This window comes from Rhamphochromis sp. 'chilingali', assembly GCF_963969265.1.
Source record: "Rhamphochromis sp. 'chilingali' genome assembly, chromosome: 3".
In the NCBI taxonomy this organism is placed as follows: Eukaryota; Metazoa; Chordata; class Actinopteri; order Cichliformes; family Cichlidae; genus Rhamphochromis; species Rhamphochromis sp. 'chilingali'.
Window position 1 is genome coordinate 46494399 of NC_137931.1, and position 26858 is coordinate 46521256.

General features: G+C 45.1%; 1 protein-coding gene across 4 annotated transcripts in view; it reads right to left on the reverse strand.

Moving 5' to 3' along the window:
* The window catches only part of p3h2 (prolyl 3-hydroxylase 2), a 45207-nt gene that overhangs the window by 6337 nt on the left and 12012 nt on the right, over positions 1-26858 (reverse strand). For 2 of the 4 annotated variants that reach the window (XM_080878955.1, XM_080878957.1), the window contains exons 2-5: positions 5013-5165; positions 4357-4546; positions 2244-2375; positions 1007-1134 (exon numbers count right to left, since the gene is read on the reverse strand). In XM_080878955.1, coding sequence (XP_080735081.1) covers positions 1007-1134; positions 2244-2375; positions 4357-4546; positions 5013-5165 — 603 coding nt within the window. The remainder of the gene's footprint in view (positions 1-1006; positions 1135-2243; positions 2376-4356; positions 4547-5012; positions 5166-26858) is intronic. The other 2 variants (XM_080878956.1, XM_080878958.1) reach the window with 1 other exon arrangement.

A 26858-nucleotide genomic window follows, 5' to 3' on the forward strand; every position in this document is an offset into this window, starting at 1 on the left:
GGGTTTCCTTAAATCCACACTTTTCTTAACACACTGTTTGCTGCTACAACTACACATGTTTCTTTTCCAAATATTTATTTATAAGTGACTTATGTATGTATGTATGTATATATATGTATATATTGTACTATTCTTAGTTAGCGTATTGTCTGTCTTGTCTTAATGTTGGTTTAAAATGGAGCACTGTAACAAAAAATTATTTCCCCCAGGGATCAATAAAGTATTCTGATTCTGATTCTGATTTTCCTCTCCAGTCCCGGACGTCTCACGCCAACACTCCTGTTACATTACTGCACATCCATCTCAAGTGGAATCTTTAGCCTTTATTTAATCTTTACTGTTTCTTTGACGCACTTGCCAGTTACCTCAGCCTCATTCCTCTCAGCGCAGAAAGGTGTTTGAAAGAGTTTGTTCTCATAACTTAAAAGAAACCGCATAAAGCCCGGAGCGCCTCGATTAACCTGATTACACCGTCCAGCTTTGAGTCTTTGAAAAGAGGGAAAAGAACAAGCAGAATCACGTCTGCAGATAATTAAGAAGTACCGGCGGCGATCAGTGCTACCCCTCAGCCTCCTAGTGATGCACATATGGGATGAATTTCAAAATCCTACGTCACCTTGTTCCCCAGTTATCGCATTCACAAGATTTTCAGGAAACATCACCTCTGACCTTGAGGTCAGAGGTCACTGAGACTCGAACTTTGTGTCCACGCCACCTGCCTTCCAGTCGCTTCAGTGAAATCTTCTCAAATGACTTGTTGGTGTTTTATTTGCATTTTTACTTTCATCGGTAAAACTTCCATCTTTACATACGAACTCAAACAAACAGAGGCCAAAACAAATGATCGCAGCTCTCTCATGCAACATCCTGCATATTCGAGCAGTAACGTAGCCGGGCACAGACACTAAACACACTCGACACGTTGCTCTTCTTATGAAGTTTAATTTAGAGGCCCATTCACTAAATTCATCTGGTGTCTTCACGTCCAAACACATCAGCTCCTTACCTCTCGTGGCTCAGCATCATGTCCCAGCTCCTCTCTGTAGTAATCGGCGTTTTCCTTCATGAACTCCTCTCCCTCGTGGAACAAAAGGTAGGTGAGGGCGCACTGCAGCGCCTCCTCCAGCCTGCCCGCTGCAGAGAGACACACAAAGCAAATGAAGGAGTTTTATCTTGGAGTTTCCACAGGAGTAGACTGTATCATGCATGTCACACATGTGCAAAGTGTGTACCGAGTGTTTTGTGAAAGGACTGGAGTATGTGAGTATATGAGACCCATGTGTCACAGCTGACGTTCCAAAACTCTCATTACAAACAAAGCCAAAGGTTGACGTAGTGGAGACGGCGCACACACAGGCTCAGGTTGCTACAACAGAAGGAGACCAGCGCCCGTCACCGAGCGCTTCCTGAGACATCTGCGAGCACAAACGCACTCCTGACGAGAGGCTGAAGGTTAACCAAAGCTCTCCTACCTCTGCTGCAGTTTATTATCTCCTCCCAGGCGTCAGAGTGTGGAGCTTTGAGAAAATGCCACTGACGTGTTTAGGAAAAAGCTGCAACGGTATGAGTCCTGCTGGTGCTGAGGAGTGAAACAGCAGGAGGTCACAGGCAGCGACGTTCCTGCCTCGCAGGCAACAAGCACCTGCCTTAAACTTCCAACCTTTAACAGGATGTTAGCGCGAGCGCTCCGCGCATGAACTTTTTATCGAGAAAACAATGTCGGACAAAAGTTCAAACTTTTTAAGTCTGATTTTTGAGTCATTCCCATTATTATCACACAGCAGCCAAAGAAAGAGACACACCCACACTCAGACCCACTGATCCACGATTCCTTATTGGAGCCACATGTTTACAGGTCATCACGATAATCAGTGATGTCACAACTCCTCAGCGCCATCTTTTCCCGTCTACGCGTTGTTGCCGTGCCAACACTTCTGTGCTGAACTCTTCACTCCCTCGTTTAGATGTTTTCACACTCGCGCGCACCACAGAGCACCAGCATCAGGTTCAGCCACGCCGTTGATGCTCGTGATACAAGGTGAGACTCGACCGGCGTGCCGATCCACTCGTCTGCAGCTCTTTGTGGTCGTGGGGCCTTCGTGTACACACATGTCTGTGTTTGTGTGGGCGTTGGACTCATGGGTGGATCCATCTTCATAATTGTGCAGTCAGACTGAGCTTCACACAGACAGTGTCTGAAAGTATTGTGCAGTCACCATTTTTTACACTAAAGAACAACCTACCTTTGAAGTAGGCAAACTGAAGGTAATCGTAGTGCAGAGGCAGGTAGTTCTCCATAGGTGAGAGGCGGCCGGGTCGAGTGGCGAGGTCTCTGACACACTCGTGCTCGCAGTGCAGCACCTGAGTGAAGTGATCTGCAAACAACGAAAGATCTCAGAGCTGGTCTTTGATTTGAGTTTAGCATAAATTCCTTCTGCTGTGAGACGAGGACGTGACTCTTCCAGGCAGGTAACCACGGGGTCGTGCAGAGAACGAACTCTCATGTTGTTGCTTTATATGTTCATAGTTCCAGAAACTGAAAAGATGTTTGACAATAGGCCTGAAAGAAGCCGCAGGAGGGATCCTGTTACAGGATGTCCTGTGTTCAAAGTGCACAGACACGCCATAAATGCACTCCAACATACACACATAACAAACTTCATGTTATAGTTACTGCAACTCATACAGATGGTATGAGACCAGATCTGGGATTTACGCACATTAAAGGCCGACTTTCAGCTGGTCTAATGGAAAAGAGCCCGAGCTCATCTCAGGGCATCAAAACACTGACGAGTCCCAGTAAAGTCTAATCTAAAACACAGAACATCTGAGAACTTTCCGAGTCCAAATTTGGAAAATAACTGGATAAAAACGTTGATGAATAAATGAAAAAGGTTCTCGCAGTTTCCAGTCTTGGCAGATCTTTGTAGAATGAAACATTAATGGAAATTCAAAAAACAAGGCTCAGCACATGATTTCCTCATGTTGATCCCTGAGAGGAGAGCCAGCAGAGCTCGATGAGCGTGCTTTATGAGGACGTGTGCTCATCGTTTATGTGCAAGTATACTGAGGCGATGTCTGAGCAGCTGCAGCAGCGCTTTCCTTACTCTCTCGCAGGAGCAAAGGTCGGATCTGAATCATGCAAAGGGATTTGACTTTCTGGGTCAGTGAAGGAGAAAGTAATCCTTTAAAACTCCCGTATATGCGAGTCATGTTGCGCATTATGACGATCGCAGCCTGTGCCGTGGCAGCGCTGTGGAAAATGAGCCTCCAACTGTAAGTAAAACAAAGCCTCTCAGCGTTTATGCATCCTGGATACGACTAACCTGCAGCTACTGCTCAAACTCCAAAACTCTTACAATAATAATAATGATAATAACACCCTGCCCAGTCACAGTGTAATATAATAATACTAAAATTATAACTGTGATCTGGTTCAACAAGATCATTAAGGTCTACGGAAACAACACAAACTGACAGCAGTATGTGAAGCATGAGATAAATGCCTGTTATTTATCCAGCTCATTAAAAACGTTTGAACAATATTTTGTGATGAAGCTATGCGGTTAACCTTTCGCCAGCTGTCAGTGTGATGGACGCCAGGCTGCCAGTGACCTTTGGAGTTGAACTGAGAGACGCCATTAGGGAGATAAAGTTGTGTAAATTACACTAACTTTCATTTTTGTGGTTAAAATCCCCCAAAACTGTCGACGGGAAAAACACTGAACCGTTTAAAAAAGCTTATCTCGTGGTGTGTTCAGGTACAAGAATAAAAGCTCCTAAAAGTCAGCTTCACAACACGTTTCCTTTTATCTGTCACACCTCGAGTCTCAGCTACAGAAACCTTCATATTCTGAATGAATAAAAACCAAAACACATCCAATAATTGCATGGATGTCACTACAATTTTAGTTAATGAGCCCAGGCCCAGCCCAGTAACTAATGCTCCTTTAAGCAAAGACGCCAAGAACAACGATCGCAGCAGTGGAATGAGGTGACGGGAGAGAGAGCTGGCCTGGGTTCAGGCTGTTTCTGCCAAACATGGTTATGAAGCATGTCGACTGCCTCCCAGAGCTAACCGCACAGCTCTGCTAATAATTCTGAACAGACTCAACTAAACTGGGATTTATTGGGACTCTTAAACATGCAGCTCAAACTCGACTCTGACTGGTGCAGACAGACGTGCCATAGCTTTTGACTTTGCGCGGGACACGTGAGAGAAGACGTGACCTCGGTTCTGGATCTCAACTGCTTTCTTTTGTTTGCTTACTGCAGTGAAAAGCGGGAGAGCAAAGCAAAGGTCAAAGGGCAGACTGGAACCCAGACGCCTCCTCGACAGAGCGCCTGATTTCTTACCTGATACGACTTCATGGAGGCTGTAGCGGTATCGGAGGTGATCTTGGCCCTCAAACTTCTGCGGGCCTTGGCACAGCGCCCGACAGTCCACGTCTGCCTTGTAGTATTCCACCAACGCCTCCTCAAAGAGAGCAGTCGCTCCTTCGTAGTCGCCTTTATCGTACAACTGCACTGCCGCTGTGAAGGAGCGCTGCGACAGGAGGCGATAACCAAGACAAAAACGATTTCAGCCATATAGTCGCAGAGCAATATGATTCCCATAATGATGACAGCTGGTGAACGTCACGTTCTGCCGCTGAGGAAGGGCGGGGCAGCACATGCTTCAGCAGAAACACTTGGGACTCATCCACAGTTAAAACTTTGAACTGAAGCACAAGTTTCACTCAGTGAGACACTCAGAGGCAGCTTCACCACAGCTGCCACTGAGATGTTTCCAGTCATTAAACTGCAAGCACCATTAACACAAAGCCCCTTCAAACAGGAAGCGCCGCTTCCCATGGTTTCCAACTTTTGGAAAGAAGCAAAGTAGGAAAAGTGAAACCTCGGGCAGAAATGCTTTTTGTATTAAATTCAGTACACGTGGTTTATGAAGATGCATCAGGACATGAAACCCAAATAAACTGAAATGTCTGACAGATTAAGGTTTTGTGTCTTGCCTGGTGAGGCCGGGCTTCTCGGTCCACAAAGTGAGTTTCCTCGACGCCCTGCAGGTTTTTGTACTGCTCCAGGTCCCGGCCCATCTCCACATGCTCTGGATTGGCCTGGAAGTAGGTGTGAGCCGCCTCTGCAGCCTTGTCGGGCCGCTGCAACTGGAAATAAAAAGAGCATAGACAGAAAGAAAAAGGGGTTATTGAAATAGTCGTGTCAGCAGAATTAAGAACTTAAAGTTTGTGACGGGCATTTTTGGAGCAAACTACAGTAGAATTCAGACAATAAATTTATCTTCATGTTTGCAGCATTAAACAGATGGACAGCTCTCTGTTATCCATAAGCTGACGTGCTATACCTGGAAAGAATCTGCAGCCGTTCTTCTGAAGCATCTGCCCGAAGAAACAGATTACTTTCCTAAAATGTTTGGCATCGATTTTTGAACTCATAAAATAATCATTTGTACAGTGTTTCTTCCTCACTCTGTCATGGTCCTGGGTCTTTTGACCCAGCGTTTTAAGTTTGAGTTTATTTTGTTCATTAGGTTATCTAAGTTCATTTGGTTATTAGACTCCTTGTGTTTTCTTCCCCTGTATTTAAGCTTCCCCTCACCCTTCGTGTTTCATGCTGCGTGTCTTATGTTATCAAGTTTGTATTATTATGCCTAAGTGTTTCTAGTTATTATTTTCCCCTCGTGTTTCCAACCATGTTAAATCTCCCCTGCTCTTCATGCGTTTCATGTCTGTGTCTTACGTTGTCAAGTTCGGGTTGTCATGTCTATGTCTCATTATGTTTCCTGTTTTATTGTGAAGAGGTCTGGTGTTCTGTGTTCATCATGTTCAGTTTTACTCTCCCACTGTGACGTCATTATGTTCATGTGTGCCAGCTGTTTCCTCATGTGTCTCCACTTCCCCTAATCACCTCCTGTGTATTTAAGTCCTCTGTTTTCAGTGTGTGATTGTCAGGTCGTCTGTTGTCCACGCCATGCTTCCAAGTTTCTTGTCTAGGTTTTTCTTATTGTTTGTTTAGATTCCCCAGTTTAGGTTTGTGTTAATTTTGCTTCAGTTTGCCTTGCCCTTTGTTTGTACCTTTTCTACCAGCCATATTAAACGGCTCACCTTTTGTTAACATTCAAGTTTTGTTCCCTGTTCCTTGGAGTCTGCATTTTGGGTCCTTTTTTTCAATTCATACAGTCTGCCCTCGCCAGACTGACACACTCAAACTCAAATGCATCCAAGGTGCTCGTCTGCCATAAAGCAGCAACACGGGGGGTCAAGCACACGCTCAGCATGTGCAGGAGCTGAAGCAGCAACGCTGCACCTGAACAACTGCTGCCCATAAAGCCAAACAACGAGAGGTTTAGACATTCAACGAGACGAACATTTGGGCGTGACCACTGATGCTTTTTACCTCTAGTTCTCCATCGCCTGCTGAAGTTCAAAGCAAGCACAAAATAGGAAAGAGAGAGACTTTATTGCCCGACAGGCTAATAAGAGTATTTCAGAAGCTGCTGACCAAACAACAATCAAGCTGATAGGAAGGAATCAACCAACGAATATAGAAGAGCATCTGTGAACACACACCACACTGAATCCTGAAGCAGCCACAGAGCCCACAGAGTGCTGAGCCAACAACAGGAAACTCGGTACCAGATTGGAGAAGAGAGGAAACTCGCTGCCGGTCTGCTGGCTCTCGGTGGGCTGAGGATTTGATGTAAACGATGTGAAAACCTGGATCCCTGTATCAATAACTCCTGCTGGTGTAATGATGTGGGGGATTGAACACTTTGGGCCGCTCAGTACTAAGGCAGCACTTGGTTACTGTTACAAACCAAGTCCATCCCTCTGCGACGGTGGGGCTGGTTGAAGCCACGCTGGGCTCAGCATATATTAAGCTGCTTTTTTTAGATGTAACCTTTACAAAACACCGCTGCTGGCTCCGGCCTCAACCGAACAGCAACAAACCAAACAAACGGATCAGGGGGAAGATTAAGGGCATCTTGAGCAATTTGAATTCCAACGTTTGCCCTTTTCATCTCTAAAACGACCCACACGGTTTGTAAAAGTCGGCTATCAGGACGCGCCTGGTGCCTTTCAGATTAGATAGTCATCGCGTTCAAGCCTCAACACGGACACATTTCTCTCTGCAGCCAACTCTGTATACAGTCAACAAACAAAAGGGCTCTAAACACCAGCCTGCATTGGATCTGGTTCACTGGATGTCACTCTGTTTGAACTCAAACATGATAAGTGCCTGCAGGTTTTAATCTGCCGTTCTGTTGGATGGCTATAAACACGCTACCAACAAAGCCAAAACTGAGCGATAAAGAGCTTCGAAATTCAAATGAAGTGCTCGACAGTGACCGAACTGTAGGCAGAAGCAGCCGAGTAGAGAGCAGAACGATTACAAGAGAACAAAACACAGAAAGGTGAAAGTTGACAAGGTTGGAGACGATGTCGGCTGCGTATCCCCTGGAAGGCTGCTCAGCAGCAGAGCCATCTGACGCTAATTGTCTCAATCCATCATGTCGCCAACAGGTGCAAATTTAAAGCAGACCCCAGCATTTCACAAGCTAACCTCTCTCCAGTCGAGTATGTCGGACTGACAAAAACAGAACTCCACACACGCCAACCCCTCATTTGGCCACCAGGCACCGATTCATGTTTGCCAGTAAAAAGGCATTTGTTACAGTAAAGGTCTCGCTTTGTGCTCCTTTGTTCTTTATTAGATAAAGTTCGGGAAAGTCCACATGTATGCACGGATATCCTTTCCTGCAGGGACCTTAATGCACAAACTCACATGCTGAAGATAGACAAACAGAGACGTCTTTGTGTTTTCTGTGGGGGATAAAATCTTCCAAGAAGTGTACATCATGAAGATCAAGATCAGCTTCTTATTTTAAAAAAGCATGGATGATCTTTGTGGCACGAGTTTGGCTACCAGCCCACTCCTGCTGCAAACACTGGGAACTCCACATTTTAACTCAGCGTAACATAAAAGGTTTGAAAGCTTTTGAAAACCACACAGGAAGAAACGGAAACATCAAATTTACACAACCACGACGTGCACATACATGCACGATGACGAGTAATGCAACCTTCGCTGGAGTGCACGGTCTGAAGTGGACCAGAGGGAGGAGCTGATGGCACAGCACACGCTGCTGCGTTCGAGATACAACATTCTCCTTTAAGACACTGTTGTCAGCTCTGATCATCTGCTTTGTGCACAGTACCAGCAGGTCACAGCAGCTTGGTACACAGTACAGCCACCTATTCTCTCCCCAGCTGCTAACATACATTCACAGGGACGACATGGCTCAGGGCTCAGGGCCTGCTTTACCAAGGCAGGAATCATTCCAGCCAATCAGACACAGCACACAGTGCGAGGACCCCTGCACACTCAGGACTAAATATACTGTTCATTAGCAAATAGCAAAGTTTAATAGTGCCGGAGGTCATCAGTCTGAGATGCTCGCTACCATTTTATGGAGAGATAAAACAAAGTATTTCTGAGAGTCGGTGTACTGACTCAAACTGCGAAACCCCCAAGTGAGTCCAAGCTGGAAGCTTCTGCATTGAAAACACATGTTCATATATCAAACACTCCCTCAGCATGACGGAGCCCGAATCAATCACGGCTGTGGGATTTCCATCACGCTATTCGGCCGAACGTTCGGCATAAAGACAGTCATGTGTAGGTAAAGCCAACTGATGTTTTATTAGCAGCAATATTTCTGCATGTGGTGCAAATATTGCATCGTTGGTATCACTTCTGACTACACTCAGACTAAATGCTGAAACAATTCATTTTTTGCTGACCGTGCAAATCAAGCACCTGACTGCAGCAGATGGCCCCGCCCCTCCCGGAGCCTGGTTCTGACGGAGGTTTCTTCCTGTTAAAAGGCAGTTTTTCCTTCCCACTGTCGCCACAGTGCTTGCTCACAGGGGGTCATATGATTGTTGGGATTTTCCCTGTATGTATTATTGTAGGGTCGACCTTACAGTATAAAGCACATTGAGGTGACTGTTGTGATTTGGGGCTGTATAAATAAAGCTGAATTGAATTGCAGTGTCGTCCTCACTCGTGCATGAAACAACACATTTCCCACACGTGGGACTAATAAAGGTTATCTTATCTTAAACCAGAGACATTACAGGCAAATGTTACAGGCAGACTTTCTGATGGTAGTTTCTTTTCCTGTCAAACAAACGATGGCAACTGTGAAAACTGACGGATTTTAAATGAGTTAGCCATATTACACGTATTCATTTGATTGTTAGAAAACTGCACTGTCAGTCACAGTGAACAGAGTTCAGCTTTCACTCTCTCCAAAACAACACAGCAGGAATATTTTTCCTGTGCATTTAAAACTCAGTTTCTGCCACAGAAAGCAAATCTTATGATGTACAAGATGTAAACTGTGCTGACTTTCTCCTCCCTCGTGAATTTCAAAGCCGCACCTGTAGAGATGAATAAGCACCAGTCAGTGTGTCCAGCCTTGAAAAGAGCGACCTGTGTACGAGCTGCTGGACCGCCCTGCCACTCAGAGACGTGCTCTTGATGTGGGAACGTGTTAGTGCCAAGTTAAATGTGCATTTGCATGCTTTTCTCCTCTGGGGCTGCACCTTCCAGTCAAAAGTATGCAGATAGGTGTGGGCTGGCGCTGAAGACGCAGTGATGATGTGACACAGTGCACACATGGCAGCGCTACAAGTTCCTCTGCACACAGTTCTGAACAGCTGAGAGATGAGCAGTCTTTATAAGCTTCTAGATACCAAGAAGTTTGAGCTTTGAGAGTGTTACACAGATTTTAGTGTTTACGTCAAAAGTAGGGGCAGGAAAAGCTGCAGGATAGTAACAATTTCAAGATTATAGTGCACAACTCCTCTCCTATTCCACTTCTTCTTGCAAAGGTTTCAAACAAACTCCTCCCAAAATGTTACAGCTTTGAAACTTGAGGGTATGCAGGCTGAACACGGCGTTATTTTTCTGCCACTATTCTGAGCGCACGTAAAAAAAGTTTGGTTTTGTGGCACAAATATAACGGTGTAGAGAAAGAGTTGAGCGCGAACGGGCAGAAATGTTGAGAGCGTGAGCAACACATTGTGAGCGAGCACAAATGCAAAAACTGAGCGAGAGGGGCTGCTGTTGTGTGTGTGTGGATAATAGCAAATACTGAAATACATTTTTTGTACGCAGCAATGAATTTTGTTCACTCAAATTCAGCTTTTCTTTGCTCGAAATAAATTTCTCCTCAAAATGCAACACTTGCACCTGCAAAGTTTGTTCACGTGCGCTCAGAATAGTGGCACAAAAATAACGCCATAGGCTGAAAGGCGTCGCTGCTGTATGCTTCAGCCACTCAGTGAAACTGCAGTTTGTGTGCATCTGTCCTGATAGAATTAGAATAGAATAGAATTCAACTTTATTGTCATTGCACATGCACAGGTACAGGGCAACGAAATGCAGTTTGCATCCATCCAGAAGTGCTTTAGTGATATAGATATATTACAATATATATTAGCAATAATATAGATATGTGAGTATATTACAGAAATGGGTCTATTATGGTATGTTATAATGTACACGGTATGAAGTATGTTGTGAATATTCTATAACTATAAGTACGTACAGGCTGTAGTGAGTACAAGCTATGTACAGGATATGAACAGGATATAAATATGAAAAACTATACAGAATATGAAATAAATAACTTTACAGAATCTGAGATATACAGCTATACAGAAATGGGAACTATGCAAGTTGTAAACAGTTGTAGAATTAAAAATTATCGTATTGTACAAAATGATTATTTACACAGAGCTATACAGATCTTTAGGATATGAAAATGTCAGTACCTCGGTTTATCTGCCAGATGCAGATATGAAACGCCGTCATAGTTGGCAGGAGACGAGTCAGTCATGGTTCAAAATACGTCTCCTTACCAGGGTTGTAATGGCTCAGCAATGGCTGGCTCTAGCAGATCAATAATAAACGAGGACAGGACTGGGATTGGTCTCACCTGGTGAAGAAACCTGCACACACCTGCTGACTCTTAAGGCTTTTTACTGCCAGTGAAAGCTGCTGCAGCTATACTGAGTGAAAACTTGACACCAGTGCCTGCAAGAGAAACCCACCGTGGGAAAATGTGTCCAAATGGATGATCGCCTCCGATGAGGCGAGCGCATGCTTCCTTCTGCTTTGCTTCAGAGGTCACCAGCGAGCGCTTTGATTGATAATTCAAGCGTGGAAGGAAGTCTGGAAAAGACCTCGTGTTTGACGCTTTCAGTGCCCGTTTTGAGACCACGTGCCAACATTAACAGGAATGAAGCCCATTTTTAAAAAACACAAACTTTAACAGAAACATATTACAAAGCTTGCTTTTGATTCACGCGACTCTAATTGGCAAGGAAAATGTTGTTACACCTACACATTAGCCTTTCCATCTCACACACTTAAGTCTTTGAATCTCTGGAGCTTTGATGGACAAAACATTGCTTCAGTAGGAGCTAGCTGGACACACGGCCACATAATGTCTTTACTGTGTGAGGAGGAGTGACCGAGCCGCACCTTCATCTCAGCTACACCAAGGCTTGACTTTTTTTGCTCTACTGATATAATCAAAAAGCCCAACACATTATTTGGACTCCAGCTCAGTTTTTCCATGCTAGCGAGGAAAGCAGCCAGACGCTCAAGGTGCACATGAAACACGGCTAATGCATGAAGCACACGCTGTGGGAGAAGACAAAAAAGAAAAGTGGGCCAGTGGAACTTTTCCTCTGAGTGATGTCATGGTTAAAGTGGTCCGCTTTGATCTGCTCCATCCTCCTCCTCTCTCATTTGTCCATTCCTGCTGACAGATCTGCACAGTGGCCTCTTTCTGCCCGTCCTTGACCCTCCCCGTCCTCGGCCCAGCATGTGCTGATCTAATAAGGTCACGCCAAAGGAATTCCTAAATAAACCCTCACCGCTGCTAAAAAGCCTCTTTCATTCCACCCATCAAGATAGGAGTCCCGTGTTTCTTCCTGAAAGTGCCTCAGACTGTACACTGAAGACAAAACAGCAGTAGATAATAACGCCACTGTTCAGCAGCGAGCTTCAGACACGTGTTGTGAAACTGCTGGCTGTCCTTAGAGAGCGAGGGGAGGGTGAGCGTAAGCAACCACAGTGGTCTGAACTCATAATGTACAACAGGCGCTCATGATCCAGAATCTCATTAGCTATCCAAACATAACGAGTCCATGTATGAGCTCAAGTGGATCAGACAACCTGACCTGAGGCGGCTGGAATCTGCAGGCATGTCTGGGCTGCGACTGACGACACCGGGCTGCAGGGGGAGCATCACTCCCTCCAACTTCAGCGACATCCAAGGAAAGACTTGCAGGAACGCCAAGACAACCTGACTTTCCCTGTAAGCTATGCTGACGCCACCACATGAGCTACTGTATCCTTGGACAACCATCACACTCTTTCCCACGTCAGATCGTGCTTCCCGGGCAGCGTCAGGGAACACAGGACCGACTTTGTGTGGAAACGTTAAAGAAAACATTAGGTGCAAATGTTTGAAGCAGTGCAGACGGGGTGGAAAATCACCCATGATGTCTTTCTCCTTCCCCCTCCTCCCAACACCTTCCTCACATTCCCTCCTGCCTGAAACACAATAACACGCTCTCTTCTTCCAGGGAGAAACAGGCCAGCTTAGCCAACGTCTTTATTTGGTTATTATCCCGCAATCTCACACTCCATCGGTTTTCATCCACATAAAAATAGGTGCCTCTTTCCCAAACTGGAAAAGTGTTGACCAGTCCAAGAAGTGTGAAAACAGTCTTGTCTGTTGCTTTGTGTAGATCTTTTTTTAGACCCTGACAGAAACAGGAGCCCGTGAACGAAGTGCCACCGGCCCAGCTTTCTCAGCAGCTTCTACCATGTTGCACGGGATTCAAGGAACTTACTTCAGCTTTTACTCTCCCACAAGATTAAAGGGGAAACGTTCGGTATGTAGGAGTTTAAAAAAAAGCTTTACATTCACACAGGTGGAAACCTACACACAGAGGTTATGGGTAACATGAGCTGACTAATCCCAGCATGCAGCGCTGCAAATGAAACAGGCTGACGCAGCCGAGGATCAAACTCGTCCTTGGAGTTGGTGAGAAAGAGACGAGATGTCACAGTAACCTCTGAAAGCTGTTTGCTCTCATCTTATCTCTCTCTGAATAACCACAGAGCGAGGAATCCTCCATTTTGGAGGATGTTTTGAGAAACGGCACATTTAAACACACTGCATGCCAATCAGGCTCAGGGGTCAAAGGTCATTTCCAGATGTGGCGTTTGTGTGTCAAAGCTAAAATAAAGACAAATGTTGAGTTTACACGAGAGAAGCGCAACAAATGAGCGAAACTGTCAGTGTGGGAGAGACTGCCTCTGCAGACAGCATCCAGCTGCCCCCTCAGCCCGCACTCCCCAGAGGAACAGAAAATATGTTAGTTCATGGAAACCTGCTGATTACCAGCTGCCTTTCAGTGACACCCACCTACTTCTTCTGTGGGGCCTTTGCTGAGAGGCTGAAATGCATCCAAGAGCCACAGCTGGACCAGAAGATTTCAACAGAAGATTCAGGAATTTGGAAACACTTGAAGCCTTCAAACTTGTGTCCTTTTAGTTTGATAGAAATCTCCATTGAATGTGCAATTAAGCTCATTTCCCCACGTCTCTGTAAAACTGAGCGCATCAGCTACCACGGCAGAAGGAACATCCAAAAATGCACTCAGCTGCCGAGAGTCAGGAGCCGGTTCAGACTTGGTTCAGCTTCACTCTGATTGGAGTAATGGACCCACCTTTTCCCTCGGGATTAGAAAAACAAAGAATGATGGAGTGGTTCTGTTCAAAGTGTCGTAAAAAGACTACAGCCCATAAATCACACCACAACCCTCTGAGCCTCAGTCAGGGGGGAAAGAAAAACCCTTTTACTGCATGGGAAAGGTGAAGAAATGTCCAAAGAAGCAGAAACAATAAAACCTGCGTGAGTCAAAGACGGAGCCTCGTCTCTCTAAGCTGACGTGCTCCAAGAAACCAAACAGAAAAACGTCTCAAACCAGCTATGACCGCTCTGTGTCTAATTCTTCCCTTTCACGACCGTCCCGCTGAGTTTCGCATCTCCTGCAGAAACCACCATCACTGGAGAGCGATGCAGCGAGGAGGTGGGAATGGGGAGAAAACGCAGACGGGAGTTCAGCTCGCAGTAAGAGGCAAAACGCCGAGTTCATAAAATATTTACTACAAACTTTTGGACGCAGAGAGAAACACTTGGCGTTTCTTCTGATGTGGCGTTCGCTTGTTCTCCTTTAAACCAATCACATTAAGGATGTTTTTCCAGGTTAGTTTAAAAGTGCTTTTTATTATAACTCTGTTATAAATCTGCCACAAAGGCAGCGGACTCTGTTTTGTGAGCTACAAACTATTTGCTGCTCCCTTATTTACAAAGGGCTCGTCACAGCAGGAAGACGTGTGTCGTCTCCGGGGAATCCAACCAGGAATCTTTGGCGTGTTAGCCAAGTGTGCAAACTGCCACACTACGCAGACACTCTGGGGAACTACAGAAGTGAACAAATAAATAAATCAAGCCACATCTGTGTCAGCTAATATGAACATAGGAGTGAATTTCGATTAGCAGCTGTTCAGGAATGAAAAGCTCAGGATAAATTAGCTGCATCATCCACTCAGACTGGAACAATTATTAGACGTAGAAGAAATTCTCGATGTAGCTGAAACCAAACCAGACGCGCTTTTATGTCCTCCCGCTGCGAGATTTCAGCACAGCCTGCTTGCACATGACAGCGACAATAACTCTGATTCATGAGCACGTTTTTAACAGCCCAAATACATTCTGCACATAATGGGATGATGCAAAGAAAAGCACATGAATCCTCAGTGGAAGCACTGGGACGAGACGTTTTCTCCGCATGTCGCCACTTCCCTCTTGGGGGCTGTTTGAATGCCCCCCCAGCCTTTGTGGGCTGAGCGTGGCTCTTTGCACACATTTGCTGGGGACTGCAGCGGAGTGTGGACACAAACGCACGTTCAGGATGTGTTGGGACATGTGGAGAGGAACTCCCGCTCCCATGAAAAGGGTGAAAACATGTGATGTCAAACTGAGGGTACAGCTGAGCAGACCTCTGCGCTGCATTAACAAGTCAGTTCAAAGGGCTGTGATTTCATTGGTCGGATACCTTCACACGTGTTTTCTAAATTTATCCTTGCCTAGAAAAGAAAATGAAGAGAAGGAATCCAGTCCGTCCACGGTGAAACCAAAATATTTTACTGTGATTTCTGGAAATGAACATTTTTTAGTGGAAGCAGTTATGAGGCAGATACAGAGCAATGCTGCTCTGCACTCACACACAGCACGACTGCTGATGCTGTCACATTACACAAATGTAACATTCCTGACACCCAGCATGGGGACTGGAATCCAGCTCAAGCCTGCCAGTGCATGCACACACACACACACACACACACACACACACACACACACACACACACACACACACACACACACACGTAAAATCACATGATAATGGTTATGAGACATTTTAATGGGAACCTGTCAGACCTGAGGCTTTGTTTGTGTCTGTGCATCTTTCCACAGCAGTGGAATTCAGAGGTTTGTGCTGCAGTCACCGTAAAAAGAAGGAAAAAAGTCTAACCAAGCAGGTCTGTGCCTGTCTCCCTCTTCCTGTTTGTGGTCACATCCTCTGCAGAGGCATTCGCCCCCTACCGGCCCTGTTATTTGATGGGCCTGGCTGCGAGGAGCTGGACAGGTCTGAGGTCAGGGGTCGCGGAGGTGTCGGGCTGATGACCCAGAGGTGACACGTTGCATGCTTTGCATGCTTTGCATTCTCAGGTAGTCATGGAGGAAGCATGGAGCATAGTGGGGGGAAACTGTCCAATAAAGAGAATATCAGGTGTCGATTCAGATCCAAACCAGCTTCACTGGTTAGTGACATTTATAATTACAACATAAATACAACATAACCTAAAAATCCATATTTATTGAATTATCTTTAGCTTAAGAGTCAATTTAATATGAAATCTCTGGATTTTATTGACTCAAAGTCCGTGTCCAACAGTCAGGAGGAACAGATGATGGGTAACAGAAACAATAGGACAACATGTCTTCATTCACCACCAGTTGTTTTATGAGGCAAGACTAATGGGTTAGTGAGCCTTTGCTTGGCTGAATCACCTTATGCTGAATACATAACCTGAAGCTGCTCATGTTCAGAGTTTCAGTTTAAAATCAGCTGGAAGCAGAACATCTTTACAGGTTCTCTGCTCGGCCAAATGCAATTTACAGCTGAGGCCCGGCTGTAAAGTTACCGCAGCACAAACTGTCAAGTACTCGACTCTAGTCTGTGCACCTAATTCCTCATCTTACTGTGGACCAATCGTAGCATCTTTTACTGTAGTATTTGTGATGCTCTCTGTCATCAAATCAACAGGTAGTCGGCTAACTTTGATCTCCACTGTTGAAACCTAGATAAGGACTATTTATTTCCTTTTGCATTTCTAAAGCAAATCTTGATGTAAAACGTCATCAAAAGTGTTGACAGGCTCAAAAAGTGTTACAAAGGGTGAGATGTGATAGTGCTGCCGTGGAGAAAGGATGTTTTTAAAAGGTCAGTGCTCCTAAACTGCACAGTGGAATCTTGTTTGTGGTTTTTGGGAAGCGTGAAGGACAAAGAAAGACAAGTTAACTGTGAGGCGGCTGAATATTTATGTCACAGTTACAGAGATGAAATGATCTAGAAAACTTTACTGCTCCTATCTTACAATCATGAATCCAGACCTGCGGCGTGCATTTCCTCCTTCAGGCCTTAAATATGATTACAGGATTTCCCTGCCTCACTACAGAAACCTGTTTCGACTTCAGGTCCTCTGTTCGTTGTTAGAAGGGCAGCGCTCGCATGCCTCCGCTCTGCGTTTCCATTAACTTGCCCCCCAAGTTTGAGTGAGAGCACGTTTGGTATTTATTCCACAGCAAAATTAAAGAAATATGAAGTGTGTCTGTGTCTCCATGAGTACTGAAAAAAAGCTGAGCCCCTGTAACCCTCAGAATAATACGTCTCCACAGCGAGGTAGGTGACAGTGGACAGCGAGTGGGTCAGAGACCCCCCACGGAGCAGTCTGCCGATGGTCCTCAACTGTTTGCCACTGGTTGTAACAAATCCTACGTGGCCACAAACACTGAAAGCCTCACAGCGCCTCAAACTCTGCTTCCTGATTAAACACCTGCAGGACTGCACGAAACACTGAAAAGGAAAAAAGCAACCAAAAGAGAAAAAGGCCAACAGAGTTATTAAGCACAAACATTCAAATCCATCCGACTCGTGTTCATATTTCATGACTGTCACCACAGCAAAGATAAATGACACCACGACAACCGCGTTTGAAGGGTGGAGCTCGTGGACGTTACCAGGAAACCACCAGGAATGCCCCGCCCTCCGATGACAACACAAATCAAACAAGGACAAAGTGGCTAAAACTCTGGTGTTTGTGGCCTCTGGGCCCCATAAAGCCCACAGCCACAGAGCCTCTGCAGCAACATTATGAACCCAGAGCTGCAGCCTTTGAACTGTTGCTGCTTTGCTCTTTAAATACATCCAGGATCGACCACAGGCCCGTCCTTTTGGTAAATGTTTCTGTATGTGTCTCTAAGTGTCGCTCGTGATAGTGACTGACGGCAGCTGAAGCCTCAGTATCAGCCGTCATGAAGCACATCGAGATTTCCATCAGCACCCCCGAGTCTGCGCTGGTCCTGCTGCAGTGCTGCAGTATCAGGCAATGCAACCGAAACATCTGCAGAGGTTAATCTAGAGTATCGGGTCAGGAGATGTGTGTAGGCAGAGTGAGATAAAAGTGTTGATTTAGTGCCACAGAGCATGTCCCGCATGTGTTTGTGTGCAGCCTTGCATGTCTACACCTCAGCAGAGGTTTATTTGAGCATCCTCTGCTCGTGGATGATCCTGTGCATCTGCACTACACCCGTGAGTGCTCCAGCTTCCCGACAGGGACTGAGAGCTTACAGGCTGCTCAGTAACAGAGCGAGGAGGTTAAATTACCATAAGCGCTGACCCTTGGGTGGGAGGGGCACAGGTGGCCTCGTGTGTGTACTCTGTTAGTCTGGCAGCTCTGACACTGCTCGACTTCAAACTTATTTTCAGGGCGACGACTCTGCCAGCTGTCATAAACATTTCAAAGAGCAGCTTCTGGTCCTCAGCTACAATAAAACCCCGGAGAATATTTTGAGATGTTTGTCGGGCGTGAGCTGCAAATGCAGAGGTGACGTCTCAGCTCCAGGTCTGGGACTCTGCCCTATTAATAAACTGTGAGGAAGTGGTTTGGCAAAGATAAACACACGGGAGGACTTGAATTACACATCTATTCATTACAAGAGGTCTGCTTCTGTTCTCTGAAAAATCTAGGTCATCAATGGCAGAGCGGGCAGCAGAACCCTTCACGACTCCCTTTGTTTCACATACACGTCGCTCCAGTTCACAGAATTATCAAGTAATGTGTTCAACATCTGAAAACTTTTCAAAAGGCCCAGAAATACTCGTAACTCATAATACCATTCACAAACGAGCCAGAGAAATCCAGGACGAAGGGAAATTCCCGACAAAACATTTGGCGACCAAAGCTGACAGACTTTTGGGACAATAAACAGATTGTCCAGCGGGTGTTTGTGCCAGTGAAACTTTCAAAACAACATTAAATAAACTGGTCGTGTGCAGCACGCAGGATTGGAGGAGCCAAAGTGCAGGAGGGCTTTGCTGCTGAACACCAAAATAACTAAACTGAATATCCTCCTGTTGGAGGAGTTTGGTTTGGGGAAAGTTTTTAGGCTGAAATTACATAATTGATAAAAGCACTGTCAAAGTTAACATCTCAGAGAAAACTAAGATGTACTGTCCAGCTTTCTGGGGCCTGGCTGGAGCTGAGACGTCTTACGTTTCATTGGTCTGTTTCAGATCGTAGCCAAAGATTTGTAGCTGTGAAGACCTCTGAGAATGCAGTACCTACAGATAAAAGGTCAAAGGTCAAACATGGTAAATGGTAAATGGCCTGTATTTGTATAGCGCTTTACTAGTCCCAACGCGCTTTACACATCCAGTCATCCACCCATTCACACACACATTCACACACTGGTGATGGCAGCTACATTGTAGCCACAGCCACCCTGGGGCGCACGCACATGTGCGACATAAGACATAACATGACATAAGACTGTTTTGTATATTGATCCTGAAGATCATTCTTCAGACGCAGACACACTACATGCGATCGCTGCTCCAAGTTCTTGCAAAGGAGGAAATGAAGAGTGGAAAATGTCTGAGGCTAAACTTGGACAAGACTCAGAGTCTGAGCCAAGACTTCCAGGAACTCCAGATTAATCATGAACCTGAGATTTGGTTTTTCAGACAAGAAAGAGGCAAACATGTGGATGTTGTGTGCAGACAGCTGAAGCATCCACATGTTTGTGTCTGGCTCAAACATATTATCGGTCTCAGCCTTTGGATGATGGCTTAGAAAATAAAAACAGTGAGTCTTAAAAACTCGTCAGGATCTTTTTGTTGTTAGTGTCAGCGCTAAAAAAGCATATTTGGGGTCTGACTTTACAAGAGTAACATAAATAAGAGTCCACGGGGAGGGGGGGAGCAACAAAAAGAGACACAGCTGGGCACCGCTGGCCTACATTGCTCTACTTTCTCTAACAGCACAAAGAGAAAACTTATGTGACACATTAAGCATCAATCTGTTTTCATGGTGCTTAATTATAGGAGCCGAGGGCAAAAAGACTTCTGAGGTCAGACTTTTATAGCGGAGCGGGATCTGCCGAGGCCCCATTAAACCGTCAATCCCATTTGGACGACTGAAATATAAACTAAAGGACACAAAGAAGTAGCATCTGAAGGACAAATCCTCGTCCCATCTCAGTCCATTCAGGAATTTTAAAGCCACAATGCTGGACGTATTGCAGGACTTAAAGATGTGACGACAGTGTCAGAGCTGCGCTGACGTTCACACCAATCAGTCAATAACCTCAAAACGAGACTGAAAACTATTTTTGTTGTCCAAGTAGGTGAACAGCGACTTCGTCCAAATTCCTTAAAATCGTATTTTCCACAACCAAAAAGTAAATTTTGGAGCTGTTATTTGAATTTCCCTTCTGCACAAGAATGTGTTTACTCTTGGCCAGACCAAAGTCATCCCACACACAGCTGCTCGAGCGATACGAGGCAATGATGGATCGGTTGCCTTGTCTTACCCTTGCATGAACCGGCATTCACACCTAGAGCGAGGCCGCGTAACGTGAAGTTTAAGATAAGAAAAACTGCCCTCGAATCAATCAACTACACTAATCTAGGGGGAAGAAAAAGTCCAGTCACTGAAATGAGGCCTTTCCAATGAGTCACAGCTCAGATAACAGGATGTCCCCGGGGGGGCGAGAGGAAATCCCCCACAATCTGGAGAGGAAACATACCACCAGACCTCTCAAAGCTAGCTGTGTGGAAAAGTTTGAGTGTCGCCAACATGAGGTGCTTTTCCTACGCTACCTTCTACACAAACACGGGAAAGAAATGCATCATCATTACTGCTGATGTATGTGGGGGCAGATCCAGAAATATGACTTCCTAAGAAGAGGCTGATCTCATTTCCTCTCCATTCACAGCTGGCTCTTGTTGAGCTCCTGAGAAAGAAATCAGCTCCAATGTTGCCTTTTTTTCTCCCATTTTCTTGTCTGCATCCACCCAGGACAGAGATGTGACACAGCCTCCGGCCACGACTGCTCTTTCCATTAACTTCATTAGCTGCGATCCACAGACACGATATTCCAGAGACGTTTGTTTGGGTTTCATTGGCTTCAGTGTCAACGCTGTGATCTTCATCATGTGCAGTATTGTGAGGAAGACTAATAGATGGAAACAGGCAAGAAGAAGGAAAAAAGTAATCCATCATAAAAGGCTCACATTCTTCACCGTCAGTGGAAACGCACACTGGGTGATGTAGCCCGAGGAGGCGCTGCACAGGAATGCTTGTGTTAGCAGCTGAAAACATAGTAACACACTTACAACATGTGTGTTTGTCCCAAAGCACAATGCCTAAATTACAAAGCGGGGGTGACGAGTATGTGTCTCAACTTTCACTGAGGAATCCACCCACGTGCTCCGAGTGCTGGAAAAACCCTTTGGTGCCGTAGGTAATAACCCCCCCGACGTGTTTCCTAGGCCTGCAGGATAACCACAGATGTTTGAAAGCAAGCCATGACAGCTGTAAGAGGTGGGACTGATAAAGCACACCTAAGACAAGAAACATCCCCCTGCCCTGCTCTGACATGACAAAAGTCAGTGAAGGTCTACTTAACACTTAAACACAGGACAAATTTAGCTTCACTTAAAAATCCTCACATACAAAGGCCTTGAATAACCAGGCTCCATCAGCCTACCTTAAGAAATTCATCCCATCATATTCCCAATATCCCAGTAGAGCACTTTGCAAAAGTAGAATGGGAGGCAGAGGCTTCCAGGCCCGTGTCCTGTAAAACCAGCTCCCAGTTTGGATTCAGGACACAGACACTCTCTGCTTTTTTAGATAAAGCTCACCGTCTGGATCAGCTGATCCAGAACCTTCCCTGTTATTCTCCTACAGGCTCTTTGTTTATACACCATCCTCATCCTCCAACAGGCAGGTGGCTGCCCCGCACTTATCCTGGTTCTCCTGTTAAAATGAAGCTTTTCCTTCCCACTGTCACCCAGTCCTTGTTCATCGTGATCATTAGATTGTTGAGGTTTTCCCTCTAATATTGTAGGGTCATCACCTTACAGTATAAACTGTAAGGTTTATACCTTATAAACTTTATACAGTATAAACTGCATTGAGGCCAAATGTGTGCTTGAACTGGTGATACCCAAATAACAGAGGAGTTGAACTGATCTACTACCAGATCACCTTTACAGGAGACACCAGAGCCAGTCAGGAGGTGTGTCTGGTGTGTTAATGAGCAAGAATGCAGGCTGATGTCATCAATATCACGTATACTTCAGTAAATTTGTTGTTATGGTGTTCACTCAGTGAAATATTTATAGATCTAAGCCACAGTTCCTTAACGAGACCCTGAAGTTGTTATCGTGTGAGGAAAACTGTCTACTGGCTGCTGGACGATCCAGTTCATTCATTCCTACATCCAATGGGGAGTACTCCTCATGATGTCATGGCTTTTATAGCCAGCTATAAACAGCTTCATTTGTTTTGTTGTCATACCTGCTGACACATACTGAACAAAAGCGGAAAAAAAGTTTGTATAATTTCCTTCATATGTTTGGTGGGAACTGGGAACAATCCCATCCAAACATTTGGAACCACGGATTCAGATGAGCTCACTCTGACCTGGCAGCAGTGCAGCGTCTGAGGCCATTACAGAGCTTGCCCTTCACGCCACACGTGCAGCCCGGGTGGAAGCCTCCCACTCGCTGTCGGTGCACCGAAACCTCACCGCCTGTGCCATCAACCACAGCCAGGCTGTACTGTAAAGCCATGGAAACATGAATGACCCAGACTGCACTGTATGTATGACACGTCTGCATGCTGCTGAAAACCACACCGCCAACGGCAAGTAAGAGGACAAGAGGGGTTGTGATTGTTGGCTGTGACAGAGCCACCGAGTGGAGGCCCACACTGGAGTTTGAGTGAGGAGGCAGACAGGATGAAGAGGCTGCTTTATACATGGAGCATCTTCTAAGAAGGTATTAATGTGCTCTTATTTAAGGATAAAGCCGGCCTGCTGTCTGAATCTAGTGCCAGCTCCATCGTGATGAACAAATGAAGTCGTCATTGCTGCAAAACTTAAATTCACGTTTTTAGCCCAGAGCAGCGTTTTCCCCACAGACTATAGCAAACAAAAGGAGAGTTGTTTACTGTCCAACATCCACATGATGTCATGAAGACATTTCTGCACAATGGCTGCACTGTATAGAAAGTCGCTGGGCCTAATACGAGTCCATGGTACAGACTCTCTGGGGGAACTAACCACTCATTTCGTCAGAGTGACACAGTTTCAAAGGTTCAGCTTTCTGCCCAAACCATGTAAAAATTCCTCTTGGATGAAGAGATGCTATAAACCACTGACCCAAAGAGAAGTAGCCCTGTCATTGGGTCTGTTTGTATCCCCACTGCTGCTTAGTAACCAACCCACAAGGTGAGTTTCTGTGTGGGTTTCGTTAATATCGCCAGACGTATGCCAGCCTTTTTGAGGCGGACGCTAATTTTAGGAAGAATTTATTTTTTCCCCTACTTCATGCGATATTACACCATTACTAAATGATTCCAAGTATTTTTATTATATTATATCCTATAAAAAAACACCTCAAAAAACATCTTAATGCATCTTAATTCAGTTTTTTAAATATATATACAGTATATAGCACCAAATCTCAACAATGGTTGCCTCAAGGTGCTTTATATTGTAAGGTACACACTATGTGATAATACAGATGATCCCCCCATAAGCAAGCATTTGGCGACAGTGGGAAGGAAAAACTCCCTTTTAACAGGAAGAAACCTCCGGCAGAACCAGCTGACAGTACAGTACATCCAGAAATCTGTGGTGACGGGAGGGACACTGTGGAAGACAGAGTTTAATAATTAAGTATTGAAGGCAATGTGGCGCATAAACACAGCGAGTGAAGATCGTTGAGATTGTATCGCCACAACACTGGCGAGCAGCTGATAACTGTAATTCTTTACATTTTGTCACTTCTGTCTGGAGAAAAACAAGCTGTGAGAGTTATGATGCTAAAGTGCTTCAACATGAAGAGTGGCTTACAGACAGGCTATGTCCATCTTTTAGCTAATATATTGATCTGGTCCAAATGAGAAGAAGTAGCAAAGTAGTAAAAGACGGTCGTGCGTAGTTCCACACTGTTGACCGACATCCAAAATGTTGATGGGCTCCATTGCACGTGAGTCACGGTTAAAGTAAGAAAGTCAGTTAATTACAGACACAGCTTATGATTGATTTCAGCTGTGCCAAGGAACACTACACTCTCACAAACATTCACCATGAACCAGTGAGATAATCTTAGGGCTTGACACCTATAATTAACAAAAACACTAACTACACTGTATGGCCTTTAAAAAATCTGTTTTATTTTACAAGTTTCTGGTCATCCAGGAAAGCGACATGAAAGGAAATCTCCTGCTATGTCAGCACGTTGTGGCTCCATGGAAAAATGTACAGAAAGCTCGCTGTAAACCAAGTGCACGTCTGCTCAGTATATGCTTAAAAGGCTTCTTTGGATTTATGTTTCTAATCTGCTCGGGTGTGAAAACAGCAGGACCTCATCCAGAATAAGCGGCATGGTTGCTCTACAGATGTTGTTTCTGATGCAGCCATGAAGTGTATACAAACGATGCATTGTTCTCAGCCCACGGCCCCACTCTGCAGCGCATAGTTTCCACATTTACACCACTTAATAGCACAGTTACACAACAGCACAGGCTGTAAATCACAGCATATTCTAATATGTAGTGAAAATCATTAAGTAACCATTATGTTGGAATGGCACAGTACACTTACTGTTGCGAGTTAGCGCCACACGACACTACTCAAACCCCCAAACACAGAATATATTTCTCTGAGTCAGTGAGCTTGGCCTGCTTCAATACATCAGCCGTTTACTTGCAGTTTGCTGTGGCTGTAAACAGAGTTCGGACCCTTTGTTACGGCCCTAGCAGGGCCTCCTCCTGAAGATGCCTGTGTGGGCGTGTCCCACCACCTCTTCTGCCTGAGGTGCTACCTTTCCCTGTTACACAGCTGACTCACATCAGTAATTAAAAGTATTTAAGCCCAGGGAAAGGTGAGCTCTGGGCCAGAGTGCCGTTAGTGTGGTTACAGCTTGTGAGCTGAGTGTTTGTTGTGTTTGCAGCTAGTGAGCTGCTCTCTTTCTTTTTGGCTTACGTTTTACTTTATTGACCAACGCCTGAGTTTTGTTTGTTTTCTTAAATGGTGATAGCGGCTTGTCCGTCTCTTTTAGTTGAGCTACTTTAATAAAACTATTTAATTTAACCCTTTTGCCTCCTTGACTCCTTTTTCTGACCCGGACACTTTTTGTTACTTCCCCCTCACCGCCTGGACCCTTCTAGGGGAACGTAACACCCTTGCTTAGAAACATTCAGCCTAAGCTGATGTGTTTATTATCAGCATGCTTCTAGGACTTAGCTTGAAGCAAAGTAAATATTGAAGATTCAAATCTAAAACTTAAAAATGTTCTTTATCATCTCTTGAAGGAAAATGTCCTGTAACACCATAACAAGTACGACAGCAGTAACACGACGCTGTAGGGCAGCTTTTCTAAGACAATGAGCACAAAACAACATCAGGCTTGAGGTAATGCGACATACATGTTCATGTGCAATACTGCAATGCATTGTGGGCTGCTTCTTGTTGAGTCTGACCGTGGCTGTGAATAGAAACGTACGCTGCAGACAAACTAAGGGCTGGTCGGGACCTCGACCTTTCCCGCCCGAGCAGTAACTCTGTGCCAGACCTAAAGCACTCCAAGTATTTGTGTCTGCTAAATTAAGAGGCCTGTCGAATCCATTGGATGGGCCATGTTTCCACACCAGGCAACAAAGATAATCGTGCAACTATTACATTCCTACAAAACAGACATTTTGCTGCATGAGAAGAGACACTGGAGCCTTCTAATCTATAAAAATAGTTGGCTGCTGTTCAGGAGAAGAAAATAAGAAGGACATCGTTCCACTGGCTGAACCCTCATTATCGTTAGTTACCGGGTGGAAATGCAAAGACCTGTCGATAATTACGACCTCTGCATGGACAGAAGAAAATGGCAACATATTCATCAAAAGCAGATTCAGTTTCAATTCTCAAATTCAGTTTTAATTATGAAAATGACTGAGCGAAACAAGAAGAGGCTTTCCTTTGTCCTCTGTGCAATTGAGCCGCGAACCTTCGGATCCTCGCGTCTTTCTCAGGACTCGTAAGGATCAGTAATATCCTCCATAACTAAAACCACACAACTCAGAGATTAAGCAAACAGGAAGCAGAGACGGCACAACAAAGCAGCTCCAGGCACAAGACAATAAACGACTGTAAACACGCCACCTCGCTATACGGAGCAGGCGTAGCTATGGTTACACTGGAGACGCTCGGGATGGACGTCAGACTAAACGAATGCGACTCTGCTTTCAGCATAATGTTTACGATTACAGCAGGAGGAAGCGTTTGTTCCCGTATCGCTCCTCTACACCCCCCCAAATTTTTGCACATGTCGAGGAGCGTGTCAGGCTACATTTCACTGTGTGTTATACTTGTATAACTATGCATGTGACAAATAAAGACAGCATGGAGGAAGCGTTTGTTCCCGTATCGCTCCGTCTAACAATGCCATCTGCATGTCGACACTCGTGTCTTCTCTTTCACTGAGTGTCAGGATGTAATGCATCGTCTTCAAGTGGCAGCTCTCAAAATCCCAATGGGAGAAAAAACGTTTACGTTCATGTGACGTCACATCGCAGAGAGCGCTTCATATCAGCCGCTCGTCCAAACCATCCACTGCTAAACTGTCAAACTGAATGCAAACACATCCAAAGCGAACCAAAAGACAGCATCAGAGTGGTGCAGTGTTTCAAACAGGCCGAACACGCCGCAGTACACAAACATTACATCGTGTGTATCAGCCAGACTGGATCTCTGGATGTGACTCAGCGAGGTTAAAACTGGATCATCATCATGTTACCTACAAAAATGTAACTATTACTTCATATTACATTAT